At 46.3% G+C, this 21,747-nt stretch overlaps 1 protein-coding gene across 9 annotated transcripts in view; it reads right to left on the reverse strand.

The window, feature by feature from the left end:
- pum (pumilio) overlaps positions 1-21,747 on the reverse strand; it is a 141,836-nt gene that overhangs the window by 23,581 nt on the left and 96,508 nt on the right. For all 9 annotated transcript variants that reach the window (XM_065427852.1, XM_065427856.1, XM_065427854.1 and 6 more), the window contains 5 exons: positions 9,577-9,855; positions 6,777-7,052; positions 4,285-4,414; positions 3,112-3,243; positions 916-1,174 (listed from right to left, as the gene is read on the reverse strand). In XM_065427852.1, coding sequence (XP_065283924.1) covers positions 916-1,174; positions 3,112-3,243; positions 4,285-4,414; positions 6,777-7,052; positions 9,577-9,855 — 1,076 coding nt within the window. The remainder of the gene's footprint in view (positions 1-915; positions 1,175-3,111; positions 3,244-4,284; positions 4,415-6,776; positions 7,053-9,576; positions 9,856-21,747) is intronic.

The raw sequence follows: 21,747 nt of genomic DNA on the forward strand, positions 1-21,747 counted from the left end.
TTCTTTCTCGAACGCTTAGCCAAAGAACAGTGTCTAGTGCTTGCACGTGGTCATGCTGTGCTGAGTCAGGCTTATCAGAGGCCCAACCTGATGAGAACTTCCCTAGCTCTCACGAGAGGGTCCGGTGGTTGTCGTAAGAGCACTGAACATGGCCATCGGGTGCCATCCTCCCACAGCAGTGTGCTAGTGGCACGAGAGGCAAAAAGACTTTTTCCATTAATTTAGGGCAATACTGTTTTTTCTTGCATACGCAGGGCTCAGTGCCCCCCCTTTTGCAGCCAGAGCATGCACATAGCAACACGCTATATTTAGCGAGGCAACGGCTGATGAGGCATTGTGGCTCACCAAGCCCTACCCTGCAATGGTCGGTATGCCTTTAAGACACCAGACCATCATGATGCACTCTAAACAAATAGGTAAAGATGCTTATCGTGATAACAGTGGCGGCAACGACCCCCCGAAGAGAAAACAGAGTACACACTGGTATTTTTATGTGACGTGTGGCCGGGTACTGTGAGGAAGCCACTGTGGCGGGTGCCTACTGCTCTCGATCGTGCGCGCCTTGTGGCTTTCCTAGCTCCCATTCAATTTAGCAGCCATGAAATGTACCATACAATCACAGTTTGGCAATGTATTCAATGTTAGTGCCGAAAGATTGTGCTTTCCGAGAACGCATCAATTGGTAAAAAAAGAAACGCAGCTATATTGGGCCATTTTTTGTGCTCTTTGTCACGAATGAAACAGGATCCTATCAATGAGGTCCTACTGTATACATTTTTTCCTGAATGCCAAGATGTCAGCAATCCTAAGCCTCGGAGAAAATCAGTCAAGAGAAAGATGCAGAATAAGAAAACATGACAAAATAGGTCAAACCCCACCTCTCCTATCCCTTCTTAATAAAATGTGTTTACACACCTGCTGATCGGGTGAGATGGACTCGAGGGCCTTCTGAATGACACGGCAGCCGTACATCTGCAAGGCCAGGGGCAGCACGTGCCCCTTGACCTTTAGGGCTAGAGCCTGCTTCTGCTCTGTGCTGCCAAACTCAAAAAACTTTTGTATCACGTAGTTGCCAAAGACGTCTGTCATCAGGTTGTACGCAGCTCCTAGTATTTCCGAGAACACCAGCTGCTTCTCTGCCAATGTCGCTCTTTCAAGCTTTTGCTGAATGAACCTGCAAGCAAAAATGTTCAAATTATAGCAAATGTCCATGCAAATGCCACTGGTTAGGTATATCTGCCAAATAAATTTATTGGAATGCAGTTTCACTGAAAAAGCATGAGCTCTTCCCTGCTTGAGAACGCAGCCAAGGAACTGGCACATGCACTATGCACAACCAGCTGGTAAACGCACAATTGCCTTGAATACCTTGCTGCAACTACGGTCGACTTTCGTTACAACAGACACTGATAATCCAACGAGAAACGTCCCGTTTTATTTGAACACCGTAATGTCCGAAACGCCTCACTTCCGAAACTTTGGTCACCATGTGTAACAACGTTATTGCAAAGAGTGAGTAATGTACGCCCAAAGTCAATTTAAAGAAAAGTTGCAGTTTTGCCCGAATAGCAAATTAGTAGACAGCTATGCGAAGTACGGATAGTAGTTTTATCAGCCATATAAAGTTGTAAACATTAGCTAACTAAATTAACAATACGATGTCACGCACGCACAGATAAACATTAATACAGTCGCCGACCGATTTTCCGGACTCATGAATACAGTCGCCGACCGATTTTCCGGACTCCAAAAATTCAGACATGCCCGATTATTCGATCGGCTTCGCGGCACCGCCATTCTCCCCATAGACCATAATGTATAACAACTGCCGAAAGTTTGGACACCTTGCAACCTCTCGTCTGATTTTTCGGACACTCCTTGAGCCAACTCGATCGAGGGCATCATGCACCGACTCTGACTGGCACATAGTTCGACATTCGACACAGTGCTGAATAGTCGGCCAATCGTAGGCGTCAGCGTCCTGTCAGTCTAGCATCAACCCAGTGTTACCACGCGTTAAAAGAGTACGTGAAGTCAGGCACGCGCTGCCGCCACCTGCAACACTGGGCCGATGCTGCAAGAAGACTGCATCAGCAATGTGTTTTTGAAGTCTCGCCCAAGTGTAACGCAGGGGTTTATCGATAAATTTGACAGCCATTAATGCAAAGCGGCAACTACGTGGTTCACGGTGCAGTCCGGACCAAGCCCTGCCCCTTTTCTGTTTCAAAATGGAGTTGCAGTCTTATGCACGTTTTCGGCACTGCACCAACGTCGAGCTACCTGCAGAGTTTCAATGCGGTACATGGCACGAGCGTTTGCAACGGTGCGCGTGCAAGAGCTTTTTATTTTTCTGGCGTACTTTCCACCGATATCTGGTCGCATGGCCGCGCGCATCCCTTCCAAAACGTTTTGCGACTAATCTGCTAGGGCAGGGCGCACAGGCCTTGAAAAAGGCGGATCGACCTTCGTGCTGTCTCGCTTCAATGCGAACTAAACGGCGAAAGTACAGCGCATACGAAGCTACCAGCACTGGGCCCACTTTGTCCACATTGCAGATCACTTTCAAGAAATCGCAGCCGCGCCGTGAGCAGCAGCCACCGGAGTAGAACGCCCTCCCCCCTCACCTTGTGCACAAAAGCCAGCAGGCTTCCACCCTGCTTTCCTCCCTCCCTCGCGTGCACAATATTGAGTCATGATCGTGAGCTGACCCTCGCAAATCAGTTGCCAGCCTGTTTCAAAAAGGCTAAAGTCCGTTTCATATGCCCAATTTTGACAAAAATTGCCACTAATTTCATCCACTGTAGACACTAGTCTGTTGTAGCATGGCCCGTTAAAAGCGAACTTCGCTGCATTAATAAAATAGAGCAAACTAAGGTTCAAATATGGTCCGTTATATCTGAAAGTCTGTTGTTCGCGGGTCTGTTGTAACAAGCGTGGAGTGCAGTACATGCCACTGTTGTCCACTAGCAAACGGAACAACCAAGTAGATGAGACTGGTGAAGGCAAGTACGGCTAATATGCCATGCCTTTGGGCTGACAGTTTGGGCAGCAGAGGAATTATTATCGCATAAGGAAGAGACAATGACAACTTCATTGCTGAGAGAGCCCTACCTGGAGCCATGTTGATCTTGTGAGAACTCGACTATGTGATTGGCCAGGTCTCTGAGTTGAAGGTTAGGGTAGCGGTTATTTCGGAAGTCTTCTAAGAGGCGGCTGCGGCCAGGGGGCTTCTCCAGGCTCGAGCTGGAACAACAAACGGAAACAGCAGGTTCCATCTAGCTGTCTTCAAGGAAGATAGTTAACATGCGAATTGGTATTCGATTACCGAGGCAAGCAGGGCAAGAAAATGCAATAAAGGACGGGCATAATGCTGAGCCTGTCTTTGTGTTATGTTTTCCAAACTGCTTGCCTAACAACTATTTTCAAAATCGTGTAACTACTGCTACCATGAAGTGAGCTGCTACTATAGATTTAAATTAAATTCTGGGGTTTTACTTGCCAGAACAGCAATCAATTTTGACAAGATGGGGGTTCCTAAATGTGCACCCAACACATGGTACACAAGCATTTCTTGCATTTCGCCCTCATCAAAATGCAGGTGCTGTGACTGGGACTTAATACCGTGCTCTCGAGTTTAGCAGTACAACGCCAAAGCTACTACACCACCGCAACGGGTACAATAAGTTTCGAGCTATGCCCTTGTTTTTACTGCGTTTAGGAGAGAACACAGTGCAGCCATAATGCCATAGCATACTAAAGTAATACCATTTGACAATCACTGACGATTACACTGCCTTACTCTTGCACTCAGGGCCATTAAGCCTTGTTATTTATCTGTACTGACTAAATGCGTCCCTGCTAACCTCTGAACATTAGAACTGATGACGTTTCTGCGGACGTTACAAGGGTGGTGGGTAAAAGCAAGCATTTCAGTAAAATTTTGCCCGAGTACACACCTTCCATGAGGTACAAGCAACACATAAATTAGGATCAGTGACTTTCTTCGATGTCGATTTCACCTGCTTGTGGAAATTCTCTTGATAAACTTGCTCGAAGCAAGATACAGCAAAACATCTTCCCACTGGTCAGCCCCACAAGGACCACAATGCTAACATTCCCACAGCAAAACAGGAAAAATAAAGTTCACGATCGAGTGATGCAGGTAAAAGAAAGCAAGCACGGTTCTGCCACAGCAGCTATAGCTACGGTGGACTGTTTCTGAGAAGAGCTGCGCATCCCAGGAGGTGTAGTCAAACAGGCCAGAAGAGATGAGGGGGCACTCACTTCCTCTGGAGCGTGCGGCCGGGCACCAGTGCATTGGAAGAACCCAGGACGCTGCTGAGTGGCCCATTTCGCACCAGGTACTTGGCCTCAGCCCCAGGTGCAGCCGACATCATCCGGCTCCCAAATGTTCCTGAATTACCAGTGAGCAAAGCAGCATACGTGAATAACCTTGCAGGATGTGAATCCATTGCTTTAGCAACCTCTGTTGTAAAATGCAGCCAGTGGTGCAGCACACATATAGATACATGTAAAAGGTGGAGCAAAATCTGCCGTACTGCAGGATACGGAGTGTACCATCATAAGAAAGCCACCACACCTGCCTAATGCAAACCAGGCATCAGTGCAATTTAAAGCAGCATAGGAAAGCAAGAGAAAAAAATGTAGTGCTCATGTTTCCAAACTTGGTGTCACGAGCTGTTCACATAGTTACATCATGAAGATGGCACATGCCGCCGTGTGCCAGCAACAACAATATGAACAATGTGATGTGCTGCAGTGCTGCATAGGTTGGGCCATGCCGTGGAGTACGTGTAAACCTAGCAGAGTCAGGCAATGAGTGAAATGAGGAAGCGGCTTTCCCGTCGTTGCCAGGGCCTCATGGCAGCGAGTCACAATCACTGAACTCTTCAAGACGGCCAAACTTGACACAAAACAGAGTTGATGTCCGACTTTAAAATCAGCCTTATGCTTGCACAAGGGTATGCATCAGGCGATGCATCAAAACAAGAAAATTTCTTGATGTGCAACATAATGGCAATGCTGACCTCCCAATAGCAACCTGCTCAGTTTGGTCGAGCCCTTTTTACATCTGCTTGCCACTTGCATTTCCTTAGATTGGCTGCATACAAGTACATTTCTTATTCATTTCCTTTTACATATGGTAAAGTCCAATAAAGGTACGGGGATTTGTTTGGTCAACAGTGCTCTGAGTCATGTGTGTAGACGTGGTTAACCCTTCATCGTACAGTTGTTTATATTCTTCCTTTTTCCCGCCCTGTCCTAGCAGATTAGTTGTGAAACACTTTGAAAGGGATGCGCACGCGGCCTGATATTGGAGAAAAGTCTCGAAACAAAAAAGTGCTTGGACGCGCACTGCAGCATACGCTTGTGCAGTGTGCCACGTTGCAACTCCATTGGTATACTTGAATCTAATTAATTCCAAATTGCAGTTTATTCCAATTGAGCTTCCCTCCTGCTCTTCCTCACAACGACAGTCCCTAAGGCCCCCCTCTCAACACCCTCAACTTTGACGGTCTCTGCATGCGCCGGCCTCCACACTGGCCCTGCTGGCCAGATGCCAATTTAGCCCGCTCCCGGAAGTATCATTTTCTGCCAATATCGGGAACCGAGAGTTAGCCGGCATGGGCAGTTTCATGGCCCTCTTGTCACTGTGCTTGCGCGCCACGTTATTTCGCGACATGTGCAGTTCGTGCCTTGAGCTATGGTGCATGAATACTTCAAGAACAAGTCTTTTTATTTTGAACTTCTTTTAAGGGGGGACATGGGTTGTAGAGATTATTTCCTGCATCTTATGGCCAAATCTGGTGAGAATACAAAAGCTTGCTTCATTTTTCGTGCTGATTTCAAGTATGTAATAATTTTTCTTGTAGGTTCATTAGTTCAGGAGACTGACAGTGCTGCCACTCTATTGTTTCCGGAGACAATAGAAAAAAAAAAAAACCCTGCTCAGCAGAAAGCGAATATTATTGCATAGCCAGATACTATAATGTGCAATAACTGCAATGCTGCAAAAAGCTTTCAAATGAAATTTTAATTAGCCATTCTGCAGGTGATCAAAATTCTTTCCTTGATCTAAGGTCTGCTAATTGACTTGACCTCGCTGCTAATTAGAAAAAAAAGTTCATAATAAATGAAAAATTCCTTTCTTGTCCGTAAAATGCTTCCAAATGAATAAAGATAGCATCACCCCCTACACTATGTCTTTAGCAATAGTGTCATGCGTTTAGTTTTTGGTTTAGCAAGGTGCAATCGTCAAAAAGCCCCGTAACAAGTTTAAAATTAATTTGACTTTAGACCTCAATATTTTTTGAACTGCTACAGCGATTGAAAACCTAATTACAGATTTGAAATCAGCATGGAAAATTACCCTAGGCAGCAGAGTTAAAGATTCACCCAAAAATAAGAAAAATATTTTTAGGAAACATGTCCCCCCTCACCAGGTTTCACTGTACCCTCAATAATTCCAACGTTCGGTTAATTTGGACATTTCTTTCAGTCCCGTGAAATCCAAATTAATGATGTTTTACTGTACTTGCATTGTCTTGAAATTAGTTTGGTCTTTACTGGACACATAGATTATAAGATTATTGTTGTCGATATGACAACCATAAGCAAGTACTAAACTGCTGGGGTAGTGGTGCAGTTCATAAAGGCAAATAGTTTCTGTACGACTACAGCACTCTCCTTCGCAAAAAAGTTACGAAACTCTGGTATTTTAGACTAAAATAGCAAAATTTGTCAGGTGTGCTTACCTAAGCTGAGGTTGGAAGAGGATCCATTGAGGGAGGGTGGTGGAGGTGTCAGGCTCTGGGGCAGCATGCCCACTGGGCCTGGAGAGGCCGCCACTGTGCCGAGGGCCCCATAGAACTGGCTTCCCTTGGCACCCAGGGGCCCCCCTGCTGCCGCCGCCGAGTAGGCAGACTCGAGGGTGGCAGCAAAGGGGCCCCGACTGCCTCCCAACATGTTTGCCCCACCATCACGTCGTTCCAGCGAGTCCCGCCGAGGGGATTCGGTGCTCCCACCTAGACCTGCAGCAAATTGGTCCAGTTCCAGTGGTTCAAGCACGTGCAGCTCTGAAGAACCATTCACACAGGAGAGAAATACACATTTTCACTGCAATGGCAACACGTCGGGAACCAGTGTTACCTTGCTTTTGTCAAGCATAGCAGTGGCAGTTGCCTCCCTTGGTTGGTTTTTAACATTCCAAAGCAACATCGAGCCTACAAAACACGTTAATTTTACTAAATATACCAAACACATTAATTAATTTTGACCACCTGGGATACCTTACACCATGTGCTCACACTTGAACGCATAAGCAGATTTAGATTCTGCCCCACTGAAATACAGTTGCTCTGGCCAGCAAATGAATCCGTAACCTCCCACAGCTCTACCTACCAGGGCTATTGCTTTTAATCAAAGAATGTGCTCCAGAGGCATGTTTGCTTCAATGTCATCAAGCAAACTGAAAAGAGAGAGTGGTGGCACGGCCACAACTTCACAGACCTATGCTGACATGCAACACAATACTCTGCGACTCCGCAGGTGCTGAAGCTGTCCCCACTGTTCTGTGGTGTTCAGCATAACCAAAGTGATCGGCAACTTGCTCCTTACGTGGCGCTAGTCTGTCATAATATCTCCGCCCATCAAAAAGCTGAAGTTCTTGATGCTTCAGGACAAGATGGCCATTATCACCAGAACCACGAAAAGGCAGGAAGATGATGGACATTGCAAAGGAATGCATCCAAATGATGTGGGCTTGTTAGGCTTGTTTACGGTGCTTGAGATGGTGGCTGCAGCATGAGCTGCTATTATAACTGAGAACTGCTTCACGCATGCAAATTATGGTGCCACCCAGAAGGCACATGTACAGATCTGATATCACTAGACAAGATTTGTCTAAACATGCAGATCATGTCAGTGCTGCTACTGCTGACAGACACATGGGGGCACACATAGTGCTGCCAACAACACTGTTTCCAGATGATGTCAGTATCAACAACTTCATTAGCACAGATGAAGACACAAAACAATTGACAAAGCTATTATGGCAAGCTGTCATCGCCATACTATCATAAACAGCGAGTGCAAAACATGATATTAAGACAGAGATGCAAACCATGTAGAGAAGACGACGAACCAGCAGGATGTGCTAGACACTTTTCATACAATTAGGTTGTTTTTAGGTGCACATGACGATGTGGCAATGGACTACAGTCGCCGACCGTTTATTCGGACCTCACCGGGACTGCGGAAATGTCCGAATAAACAGGTGTCCGAAAAAGCAGATTAAGAAAAAAAAAATGAAATCCTTTATTTCCACGCACTTAATCGAGCTCGGCAGTAGGCTTGAAGAAATCGTGAGTGCGCCGTAGCACGCTGTTCCGTTTACGCGCAATCAGATAAGCCTGAATCTCGGAGAGGGTCGTACGGTCACTATAGGCGGCTGAAAGCACAGTCACTGCTTGTGCACGCTCCGCATGCGACGGCAGCGTAGCACATGGTGCGTCATCTTCCGACTCGGAGTCATCGTCCGGCGGAGCAGCAGAAACCTGACGAACGATCTCGCCGTCGTCGAGTTATGCGCATGTCAGTACAGCAGTGTCAGCACCTGTGAAACTGTCGAACGAGACGGTGTCCGGAATCGCAATGCAACCACTGCGCAAGTCTCGGCAGAATATTTTCCGCATCAGTAGGGAGCACATCGGAAGGCAACAAATCTTAGGTTTCCCGGCACCCGCTTGCCGGCATTCCCCAGCGCAGTCTGCGCGGGCACTGTCGGCGCCATTAGACACTTGACGCGATGTTTCCGTACGCCGCGTTGGATCACCGAAACCTCGATACAGCACTCAAAGCAAACACCACCGTGCCGACACCAGTCGCACAAACGAAAAACGTGCTGCTCGCAGCGTCGTGCGTGAAAGAAAGAAATCAGCTGCTGGATTGTCTTGACATGGCTTACTAAGCTGAAACCGGAACTGCTGTACGACCACTCTATCGAACCAGGCAGAAACGATGATGATGAGCGTGGATTTCCAGTAGCGCCACTTCGTGGGGCAGCAAGGAGGCTCCGTTCAAAAGAAAAATGGAGTTCAGCAAGTCGAATTATGTGCCGCGGTCAGAGTCGGTGCATGATGCCCTCGATCGAGTTGGCTCAAGGAGTGTCCGAAAAATCAGACGAGAGGTTGCAAGGCGTCCGAACTTTCGGCAGTTGTTATACATTACGGTCTATGGGGAGAATGGCGGTGCCGCGAAGCTGACCGAATAATCGGGCATGTTCGAATTTTTGGAGTCCGGAAAATTGGTCGGCGACTGTATTTGCTGGGCTTCATACCGCAGCAACTGTAACAACGGTAATGTGGCCGCATTCTTTTCAGCATGATGCTATTATTCATAACAAGCCAAGAATGTTGCAGAAGCTCGCTCCTCCCCAATATCACTCCACACCAGCCTTTCGTTTCCTTCCTAATACGAGAAACAGTACCTCACTAGTGTCGCTCCCATGAACATGTCCCAGTAGTTCAACAATGAGCATGTCAAAAGTGCACTCACCGATGCCCACGGGGCCAGCAGGTGATGTTCCAATGGGTCCAAGAGATGAGGATCCCCCATAGCCGACCCCCAGACCGGATGCAAATCCCCCCGAGAAGGCAGATGCCCCAGCACTCGGGTTGTAACCACCTGACCCGGCAGCCCCAAATGGGTGGCTAGATCCCCCAGTTGCTGCAGAGAAGAGACCCGATCCCTGGGGACCTTGTGGGGGGCCACTGCCAGCTGTTGCTCCTGCACTGCCAGAGCCTAGCAGGCGTAGGCTGCCACCATTCAAGGACCCTGCATATTTGGAGGGGAAGCATGTCAAAGATGCAAGGCACAACCTATGACAATTACACCTCTTTGAACGTGCATGAGCACTGTGATGGCACTGCTGCAATAGCTGCAAATTGTGCTCGCGAGCTTTCCTTTATTCGCAAGTCTTTATTATGAAAACAATGTACACGCCAGTATTTTCACCTAAGAGCGACATATGGGTGCAGACAGTGAATTGAGGAATATTGGTGCTTCATTATCAGCAGTGGCCAGATCACACACACTGTAGGCCGCAGATCCGACGGCCAGGAAGTTAGGTCTGTCTCCCAGTGGTCGGCAGCATGCCTGGCTTGCTTGTTTGAGTTTGGCTACTATCAGTGTCAAAAAAGTCAAATTATTGTAAGTGCAACATAACTGCATTAACTTTGTGCTGAACATAAGCTCATTGTAACAAGCATGTGACACCCCCTCGGGCAAAATCTTCGGTGGCCCGCCAAGCTCAATAGGCTAACATTGATCACCGCACCCAATAAACACCGACGAGCACAGCTGCTTGGCGGTCAGTCATCGTTCATCACCACCACGCTGTGGAGTGTGTCTAACGGAGTGTGCCTCGAGCCCTCCCTCGTTCACGAACCCGGGCGGATCATGACATTGGCAACGAGTACCCACGGATCGTCCCATGCCACCGTGAGCGGCGAAACACCGGCCCCGCTGCCGCCGCCATGCCGCTGTACTGAAGGCTTGAGCCGTTCGAGGGAGATAAGCCCGCCTGGCGAATTTACGAGGAACAAGTCCACGTGTTCTTCCGGGCGAACGATACACCGGAGGCCAAACAGCAGAACATTTTCCTGGCCAGCTGCAAGACCCACGTCTTCAGCCTCCTGTTCGACCTTCTCAAGCCAGTCACACCGCATGTTAAGACGCTTGCTGAGCTGCTCGCCATACTGCGCTCGCATTTAAACCCAGCACCATCCACACTAATGGAGTGTTTCTGCTTCAACAACTGGAGTAGCCGGGAAAGAGAGACCCTCGGGCAGTTCATTGCTGCGCTATGAGGGTTAGTGAGTGCCAGCGTTTTCAGGGACCAGCTGGACTCACTGCTCCGAGACCGTTTCGTCTGTGGCATCAACAACCACGCCATGCTGACGCAACTCCTGCAGCTTCCCCGACTCCTCGCTTGAGGCCACAATGAGGCAATGGAAGCTGCCGCCAAGGATGCTGGCGAGATTGCCAGTGCGACTGGCTCGCCGTCGGCGGAAGCGGCGGCCAACAAGTTGGCAACAAAGGGCAGTACCTGAGGTCACTGTGGTGGTGCCCACTCCCTCTCACAATGCCAGTTCTCTCAAGCACAATGCTTCACCAAGGTGTCTACCAAGTTGACATTTCCAAATTCCCCGAGTTTTCCAGGTTTTCCTTGAGTGCCTCTGCAAAATTCCCTGAATTAGCCAGAACTTTGTTTTATGCCAACACAGGCTGACACCATGTTGCCCGATGCTGTCACTCTCAAGTAAGCAAGCTGAAAAAATAAAAAAAAGGAAGACTTAATCCAGTTTGAATAGTAAGGAGTAATATCTATTTTATTCAAAAAGAAAACAGAGGGAAGCAAAAAAATGGTAAAACCCATTCCAAATTGAGTCGAACATTTTCAAATACAAATGAAAAGGAAATGCATACAGAAGTAAATATTTTCGAACATGAGCTACTTCTATCAACTGATAGTAAGCTCATCAGTATGAGGCCTGAACTATGTCACAACTAAGATTCTCTCTCAGGAGCTGTAAAGTCAACCTCAACTGTCCTGACATACTCTCAGCCTCCGCAAATGCCTCAGTGTTGTGCTTCACTGCTTTTAAAGAGTTTATTTTGGTTTGGATGACAGACACCTGCATCTCGACATCAACCAACATACCGTATTTACTCGCATAATGATCGCACTTTTTTCACCAGAAAAATTGACGCAAATTCAGGGGTGCGATCATTACGCGGGTTAAATTTCTCACGAAAAAAAAATTTCTTTTTCGTCCCGCGTTTGCTGCGGGATGCGGGTGCGGGACACCAAAACAAAAATGGCGGCCGGCGGAGCAAGCCGAATGCGCCGAATGCGATTTTTTTTTCTTCTCGTGAGTACATTACGTGCATTGAAACAGCTTCTTCCATATCAGTGATGAATAATATCGTTAATATTGGCAAGTTTGCGGCAATAACGTAGCCATGTCCACTTTGAGGGGACAGAAACAGATGGGCGCACTTAGCTGCCAGTGACAGAAACGCATGGCCGGTGTGCTGCGGAAAATGCGGCACCGTTTTCACTTCTCTCCTAACACGGCACGTTTCCGCTAAGGGTGGGCGAATATCTTAGCTGTGTTACAAGCGTCGGCGTATGAATAGGGTACACTTTTAACGTATCCATGTAAACGTGGCTATTATCATTGCCGCGCGCGATTTGTTGCGTGCTCACGAGTGCAGATGAAAAGAATCGAAAGGCGCCTCTTTTGTTTTTGTTGACCACAACGATTATAAAGCCTACCCATAATAAAGGCGAGTTTGGTTGTACCTCTTTTGGTCATGGAAGTGCGGAAAGTGATGAAAGTAATGAAATGAGGCATCCACTTAAGAATGTTTGGTGCGTGCAGGCGAGTCGTTCGCGTAGAATTCGACAGATGGTAAGCACGATCATTGTTAGCTAGACTTGGAACACCACATATCGCTGCGGCAAGTTCGGGGTGCGATCATTACACGCGAAATAAAAAAAATCGAATTCTGACGACAAAATTCAGGGGTGCGATCATTACGCGAGTGCGATCATTATGCGAGTAAATACGGTATTGTTTTTTTGAGCTCAAGCTCCTTTAAAACGGTGGCAGCATGCTGCCTTTCCATTTCATTCCTCAATGCGTGTTCTTGTCCTCCTTTCACCACTCGTTCGCCTCACGAACCATTTGAAGCATCTTCTTGGTCAGTTGCACAGTCCATGTCCGATTTTTCGAACTCCCTAGGGGCCGCAAACACGTCCGAAAAATCCGCCAGTTGCGAAAAATAAATGCATGTAATTTACAGCCCTTAGAGGCCCAAACCGCCACAGGCACATTCGAAAACGCCCTGAAGGCCTGTCAATACACGTATCAGGCATAACTGTGCTCGTACCGCGACAGGAAATACCGGGTGCATGCGTGTATAATTAAGGAATACACACTGTGTCCCGTGGCAATAGCCCCTTCCCACGCTTGTTATACTTCACTGCAATACTTTTGTGAATGCTTCACCAAGTAACATTTCTGTACGGAGACGAAGCTGACTTTTGGAAACCGGCATTGTGCAACGCACCGTGTTTTCTAAACTTCTATGCCAATCGCGAAGACCACAAAGGCGGAGTCTGTTACATTGCTGACAGCAGCAAATTCTTCCACAAATAAACACGGCACCCAACGACAAGAAGCTTCATAGTGAACGTCGAAGCAGCCTAGCGTTGCTGCAGCGGTGGCTACAACTGCCAGCGCATCTGTGTGCGAGAGCACCGGTTCGAGGCGGCAAAGTAATCAAAATGGCAGCGGTGGTGGCTTTGATTAATGCCGTTTCGGATCTGCGGTCACGGCAAAACGTCCGGAAAATCGTAGGGCGAAGAGTTCTTGCGTCTGAAATTTCAGACGTTCCGATACATTGACTCTATGGTGGTGCCGCGAAGCCGTCCAAATTATCAGGAATCCGGAATGTCGGTCGTTGACTGTACACTGGCAACTCCGCCAGCCGACGACAGGGCATCAAAGACAATTCATTACGATTCCTGTCTGTTACTCGAGCCACCATTACCGCTACTTTCGACCCTTTCAATAAAATTGCAGCCAATTTTCCCTGATAAAGGCACAAATTCCCTGAGTTTTCCCTGAGTTTTTCCAGACTACTCTAAATCCCTGATAATTCCCGGTTTTCCCGGTTGGTAGACACCCTGTATAACTGAAACATCTAATAAGAAAAGGCTTATCTGAAGCATCAGAATAATGCATTAAACCAACAATGGAGCAGCACAAAAAAATCCTTCAGCTCCATACAGTTCACGCAGGCAGTGTTTGAGCTTTCTATACGCCATGTGCTTAAAATGGCACATGCCGCTCAAACAACTCAGCATATACTTTAGCAGACCTCAGGAGCGGCCGCAGCATTAGGTCTGTGCTAGGCCACGCTATAAATCTGCAGTGATACACATGGAAGACAAAAGGTGGTACAGCAGAATCATGTCAATTTGAACTCCAAGAGGACCAGAGAAATATCTGTATAAAATGCAGTTCTATTTAAGGAGAGCCCCTTTAAATAGGCATCCCATCAATCAATGGTGTGTTACAGCATGCGAAACCAAAACCGTCATTAGGCTCGCAATAAAAAAAATCGTACCTTTCCTGCATCAGTGTTTGAATGGGGGCTCCTTGCTGCTCAACCGGGATAAGAAAGGAGGGTGCGCACGCCTCCTTTAGTCTAGACTCCCCAGGCACCTTCGTCATTTTTATGGCATGTGACATTATGGTAGCCAGCTATGCATTGAACCTTAATCTTTGGCTAGGGTTTGTCCGAAAAGCAGGGAATGGGAGCGAGGAATTTTGTTAGAAATAACCAGTGTGCAGTTTTTGTAGCTTGAATTTAGAGGAGCTTTTCTCTAATAAAATATGGGGCATTGCCAGGACCAACAGGGCAGTTCAAATTATCTGTCAATTTGAAATAATAGATTTTAAATGATTGGGATTAAATGTAAAACAAATGCAAAGAAATCATTTCACACCTACAACTTGACAATGAAACCAGTAGGTATCCTGTCTATAGCGTTACGTGCTGAGGGAGAGAAGCTACTTAAGGGGACACTAAAGATAATTTTATACTTTGTTTATTTGCTTCTGAATCCATCTTCATACCACGTTTCAGTGGTTTTGTATTTACATGAGCACATGTTCATCAAAAGATGCACTTAGAAAAAATTCGCTTTGTACTTCCTGCACTGTGATGTAATAAGCAATCAGGAGTAAATTACCAGCAATATTTATTAGAGTGGGTGCTACCAAAACTCCACAATGCTTTTGGCATTGTTCAACATCATTATTACCTTAGATAGTTACCATCATCCTATCTAAAGGTGAAGAACACGACAATGGTGAGTGAACTTGCCATGTGCTTCCTTTTATAAGCGTAATCTTCCAAGTACACACAGCAGACTGCAGTCAGAGGCATAGTGTGCCTGCCAAGAGCCAGTTGAAAAAGTGGCTCTTCCTAGCACTTGCAAATGTAGGCTCCCGTGTCTGCCCTTCTTCAGGGCCACATGAAATTATTTTAAATTCATTTCCTGATGTGAAGCCAAGGCATTATACAGAGTCCGACTGTTTTGCTACTGAGGTCCACATTGACCATGAAGTCCATACTAATCAATCGCATGAAGCCATAATCATTGTGCCACATGAAATGACTAGTGCCACAACTTGTTTTTGCATTTTATTAAAGCTTTAAAGTTAGAATATAGTAAAAACTAATTAATTTATATGCTGTGGAAACTGGTGTAAGCAAATCTTAGGTAAACAGGCAAGAGAAAATGGGACAGCTGGGTAAGAGATCTGCAGCGTACTTTGGTCACGAACATGCCCTGCAACCATCAGCCAGGCAGCGGTGAAACATGTAGTGCCACCGCCAATCAAAGCATCTAAACCCTTGGGTGCTAGAAAGTTCGGGTGAAAAGTGGCATGCACACTTGCTTTTGTGTGCCGATGCTGCCGCACTCACGTGCTACAAGACATGGTGTATGTGCCAATTGTCTCAAAGAGTTACTAGTTGTGGGTACGAGAGAAGTGTGTTTACAGTTGTGGCTTAATGGTTAGAGCATTGGGCTGGGGACTGACGTTTGAACCTCACCATCTGACACATAAATCGTTTATACGAGCTATTCAACAACACAGCAGCAGCACCAGCCAGAAGAGTGGACCGTACTGCACTTCATACCGACCTTCCAATGCTCAGAACATTTTGCTTTGCAGTTTTTCTTTAGAAAACCAAAGGCTCTTCCCGGCTTTATGGTAGGCGGGTTCTATGGGTTATTGCTTGGCCATTAAAGGGGGACCCGGGTCTTTGGGACCGAAAATCAACCAAAAATTCGAATTTTCAATTTTTATTTTCCACGTTCCTGATGCGTTTCCGCGCCTATCTCCGAAATGTGGTTACAAAATACTGCATAGTTCTTCCGTTATCGTGATCGAAAGATGCGAACCTCCAAGCATTGCCCTTTAAATTGGGGACAAATCGTGCCCAATTTTTGTCGTGCATAACTTGATAAATATGCGCTCTGCCAGCACCCTTTTGGTATCATTCAAAAGCTCACATTTCTGGCTTTCTCTATTCGTAAGCCGGCACCATTGCCGCTGCTGTGGCCACAATAAAGAGGAAAAAATAAACAAATAAAAATAAAACATCAACATATAAGAAATTTGCCAAGCATGCTATTATCGGCTAGTTCGAGCATGTACCAAGATGGAGAGTCATGACTGGCTCCAAGGACCACGAACGCTCAATCGACGAAAACAGCTGCCATTTTGTCTTAGTCTTGCGACTGCGACGCTGGATATGCTGTAGGTCCGACAAAGTTTCGTTCCGTGAATCGTTACGGGCGGAAACATACGAGACGCAATAAACTTCCAAAAGCGATTCCGTCGTTGCACTCGGCACAGGAAACCCGGCAGCTTGCCACCGAACGTAGACACCTCAACTGCTTTGTTGTAACTGAAGACGTGGATAAGATAAGAGCATGTGAGAAAGCAACGATCAACAAGATTGCATCTACGATGGCCGCAGAGCGAAAGATTTGGCATAATGCTGAAGATCCGACCGCCGATAGCGCAAAAGCCTTGGTTGTGAAGCCCGCTACTCCGTACGTTGTCGTCGGACTTGCAGCAGTGAATCTTCTCGGCGCTTTCTCATATAACCCTTGCGGTGGTTCTGCACAGCTGGTGTAGAGCGATCAGGATTACGGTCTCGCTACTAAACTGACTGTGATTTGCGAGATCTGCAGTGAAGTTGCGTCGGGATTGAGCTAGCGGGGAATTGAGGGCCGAAAACGTGTAATCCTTCTGAAGTGAACATACTCGCAGTGCATGCTATGTCGTACACGGGCAGAGGCAAAATGGCCATGAATTATACCCAGTGCCTACTGATGGCCTTTGGTGCCGTTTTTTCAAACTTTCTTTCAATATGTCAGTTGTGAAATGTTTTTTGTTGTTTTCTCGAAACCACAATTTTGATGATTTCATATTGGAGGTGCATTATCTCTGCCTTTATTTGTGCTGTCACTGTAAATTTGTTTTTTTCCAGAAAGGCAAAGCTGTGTAGAGTGCAAATATACGAAACAGCGTTGTTGCATTTATCAGGAAATATTTAAAAAATTTTTCTTTTTTCAGCAGTTAGATGGATTTCTCTCAATGAAGTTTTCAATGTTCTCATTTGATAAAAAAATTGGGTTAGAACAAGATACTTGCTTATTTGCACTCTTTGTTAGTTCCACATCATTTTCGTATGTCGATATTTATTATGCCATACATAGTTTGGTAGAGAGCTCACCTCCAAGCAAATTATGCAATAATGCCGAGTTTCTTCAATTTTTCGAAAGTTATTTACCCTGCAAGAATAACTGGATTACATTTAAAACTAGCAAATTGAAATATATAAACTCGGGAAATTTCATCAAAATCGACAAAGAATAAAAAAAAGAAATACGTTTTAGGCACAGGGTCCCCCTTTCAAGGGACACTAAAGGCAAATATGAAGTCAAGCTAAAGTGATAGATTAGTGCACGAGAGTCTGTAAGGCGTCGAAATTCTCGCAAAAAGAGCCTTAATAATCGAGAAATTGAGGTAAATGCAGGACATGGTTAGGGACTCTCCCTGGACATTCAAGCATTTGCCCGATGACAAAAGCACTCCTCAGTCAAATCTTGTCGCTAGCACTCAGCCATGCGTTGCACAAAACACCCTTGTATTGTATTAAAAGATGAAATAAAATGCTACTTTTCCAGTTCTATTTCATTTTTTAGAAAAGAAGAACTCATTGAAACTACCCTTTACGACGATGCGGCCGGTTGAAAGGTTTCATTTTCACTCGTCTCCGCGCCACCCACGCTTTAGAGTTTCGCTAGTTTCGTTATCATGCAGTGCTACACTGGTTTTGCTGGCTCGCGAAACTCGCACAAACTGCAAGTAGCAAAGAATTCCAACTTCCACATGATGTCGCGGGATGCCTGAACGGTCTATATCACTTGGCCAAAAAGAAGCTGCAGCGGCAAGTGCACAGCACTGTTTTGGCTCGGTAGCGCCGTCTGTTGGGTAGGGTTTTACTCACCGACAGCACAAAGGGTGGTGATGGTGTATGCAACGCCACCACTCCGCCGGTTGGGTGGGGGGAGATAAGATTTTCGAAAAAGGCATTCGGACACATCAGATGGAATTTTTTCTTAAAGGAAATATTTTCTTGGCGCGAAACATGTGTTGCGAGGTTTCTGGAATGGTAGTTAAGGGGGGACGCGGGGATCAACTCCGGAAAAACGACCCAAAAATCACTTTTTAGAAAGTTGCAGATTTCGAATCTTTGACCCCTTTTCTATAAATTTTCCAAGTATTTCCGCCGAAAACGACTGCTAAGTACCATAAATAAATATATACATAAGGCAATACAGCAAAAATTTCGTCAACATCGGTGGGAAAGTCGCGGTTTTCGAGCGTCCCTAGCTCCGGAACGGCAGTACGCGGCGCAGCCATGCTGGTACCGTTGAAAAGCGCGCCTCTTCGCCTTTTGACTCCTCTCTTTCATTTCCTGATAGAGAGAAGGGCAAGCATAAAAAAGCAAAAAGTCTGAAGGTCGCGGCGCTGCTTGTCGCGGCCGCCGATTGGCTTGCTCCGTCACGTGCGTTCTATGAGCCGCCCCATTGGCCGGGACTGGAAGCGAGCTGCTGCGGCGTCTGCTTCTCCCGTTTCTTCGCGCGCTGGCTGCTGCCCCTTTGTTTACGTGTTGGATATTCGAGGTACGCCGCCGCTTCATCGCTTTAATCGGATTTGAGTTTTCTATTTCATTTTGTGGTTTCGAGCATGACTTGGCGGGCGTGGACGACGAAATACGCGACCAAGCGCCGCTTCGGCAGCCGCAAGCGCAAGCCGCCGAACATCCAATGGATTAGTCCTAGCAGAGTTGCGTCCGCGCGCAAGCTTAGACTGTCGACGCATTGCCGGGCAATTCGCAGGCTGTTGCAGCCTTGAGTTCCAGTGGTGATGATACCGAACTAATAACCGCCTTTTCCGATGCTTCCGGGCCTGCAAAGCCCTGTAAATGCTCCGCGACGTACCCCGATTGTGCCACCGCCGTCACCGAGATGAACGACGAAAGTGCGGTCCAAGCGCGTGCGTCTGCGGCCGTGAAGACGAACCGTGCATCAGCAACGGTCGCACCATGCAGTCGCATCTTGAGTCACAATTCATCTTGTCAGAAGTGTTGAATATGACCGCCGCCACTGTCCGCGCGTCACTTCGTTCTGTGCCGGCAACCGAACGGAAGATCGGGTTTGCGGCTGGAGGATCATGCTCGGTGGCGACGGACTCAAGCGAGTCGAGCAGCTGAGAAAAATGCCTTGCGCAAGAAGAGGGCACAAAAAGCACATGAAAGCAAGCATAAAAGATCCAAGAAGCCAAGAGAGCAGCCTGACTCCTGTACCTACAAGGCCGGTGGTTTCTAGTCGAATAAACATGGCCCAAAACTTCAAACACCTTTTTCTCAAAACTTTTTTCTACCACCAAGGTCAACTTGCAAAGCCAATATCTCAGCCACCGTTATGAATATTTTTACACCGTTTGTTTTGTTACACTCATTGTGCACCACTGCACACAGTGACATGCTTTGTTTTCAAAATAGTTGCTTCAATAATTTGTTATAATTTGTTTTTACAGTCTCGATTTTCATGCAACTGAAGTAGCTGCAAAAGAATGAAAATATTAAAAAAAATCAGTAAGGCTAAAAAAATTACAGGAATGTGACTGTGTGGAGGATACATATAGGAGTGCTATCAAAGTTTGTTTGAACTCCTAGCACCAATATACAGGTGTGCAGGCATTTTGCAAAAATGAAAGCAGAACAATTTTGTAAACAAAGAAGTACTTCAGATATTGCAGCCATATTTTTACCATATTTTCACAGTTTTGTTTATGTGATATTATTAACATTTGTGCAAAATTTAATCAAAATCGGATGGTAAATAAAAAAGTTAGCTTTGATCCCCATATCCCCCCTTAAACAGACCACATCGACTTAGCACCGTATTTACTCGCATAATGATCGCGTAAGGTATACTCGAACAAGTGGCTCATAGCTGATTAAGGCATAGGTTGTGCGTACAGGTTAGACTGACAGTTCAAGGTTAGACAACGTTCAGGTTTGCGGATCTGTCGACGGCTGACCTCGATGAAATTCGCATGTGTGAACATGCTAATCCAATATGATCCTACAACCTGTGCATCTACTTATGCCTGCTTGGTCAGACCTACGTACAAGCTACAAGACACTGGACTTTCACTACTTCCTCATCCATACATGCTACTGTTGTAGGCGTTTTCTCCGTCCACACTGCATATAAGTTTTTCAGATTGGCTTTGTAGATACAGACGAATCTTGTGAGTGTGCACCAAGAAGAGGCTGCATGCAGCAAGACATGTTTTTTTTTATTGAATATTTGATAAACCAAATACTAGTAGACGTTTGATTCACAAGTAGAATTCTTTGATCCTTAACTAGTAAATTAGTTATTTGCATATTCGCACACCGCAAAATTCTCTAATGCAGCCTAAATTGCGGACAGTCTGCAAGTGCTGCATCATCCGTGAGCACATGCATTCTGTTGTTGAGCCCCGTGCAACAACCAGTGCCCCTTACTAAAGCTGGTTGTGATTCTGTAATGCAGAAAAGAAATTCTTCAGAATGGACTGTTCTTGAACTGTGTTGGAAACATTTATCTGGCTACCTCCCAATGCTGACGACCCGCGACATAGATGCATGCTTGTGTGCCTCCTTGAAGCTAAACATTTCGACAGAATTGCCTGTCTGGTTGGGAAATTGATTAGAACTTGAGACTGACTCCAACCAAATAACTGAATTTTATTAGCCCGACGTTTCGGAGCCCATTCGGCTCCTTCTTCAGGGGGTTGTTCTTCGGGGGGTGGCGGTGTGCCGCTTTTAAAGCGTCTTTTTTGAAGAAAGGAGGGGGGGGGAACACGGGAGGTGGGGAGACACTGTTGTAAATTCTTTATTCAAACGAGCCGAAACTCATTCCTCATCGGAATCGGATCTAAAGAAAGAAAAGAGAACGGTTCTCAACGAACTTAAGAGGAATGGCTACACAGATGACTTCATTCGAAAGACAACCAGACAACAAAAAAGAAGAAGCAAAATGCGGGACCTTCAGCCGTTTACTTCTCCCCAACCCCAGAAGCGAGTGTCCATCCCGTACATCAGAGGTACCAGCGAAGCGCTCAGCCGAATATTAAAAAAAGAAGGCCTCAAAGTGGCGCACAAACCAATAAACACTTTCAATATCCTCCTCCCTAAACCAAAAGATCGTCCACCAAAAGAAAAAGCTCAAGGCGTCGTCTACAAAATCAGTTGTGCTGACTGTCCGGCGTCGTACATCGGGGAAACCAAAAATCTAAAAGAAAGGATCAGACAACACGAGAACGACGTCAGGACATTCAACCGTATTCGCAGCGCCGTCGCTGAACACTCTGAAGTCGCCGACCACAAAATTGCTTTCAAGGAAACTGAAATCCTTCAAACAGAAACGAACTGGCGAAAGAGACTACTACTGGAGTCATGGCACATTCAGAATACGGAGAATAACATAAACCGTGTGAAGGGCAACCT

This window comes from Dermacentor albipictus, chromosome 3, assembly GCF_038994185.2.
Source record: "Dermacentor albipictus isolate Rhodes 1998 colony chromosome 3, USDA_Dalb.pri_finalv2, whole genome shotgun sequence".
Classification (NCBI taxonomy): Eukaryota; Metazoa; Arthropoda; class Arachnida; order Ixodida; family Ixodidae; genus Dermacentor; species Dermacentor albipictus.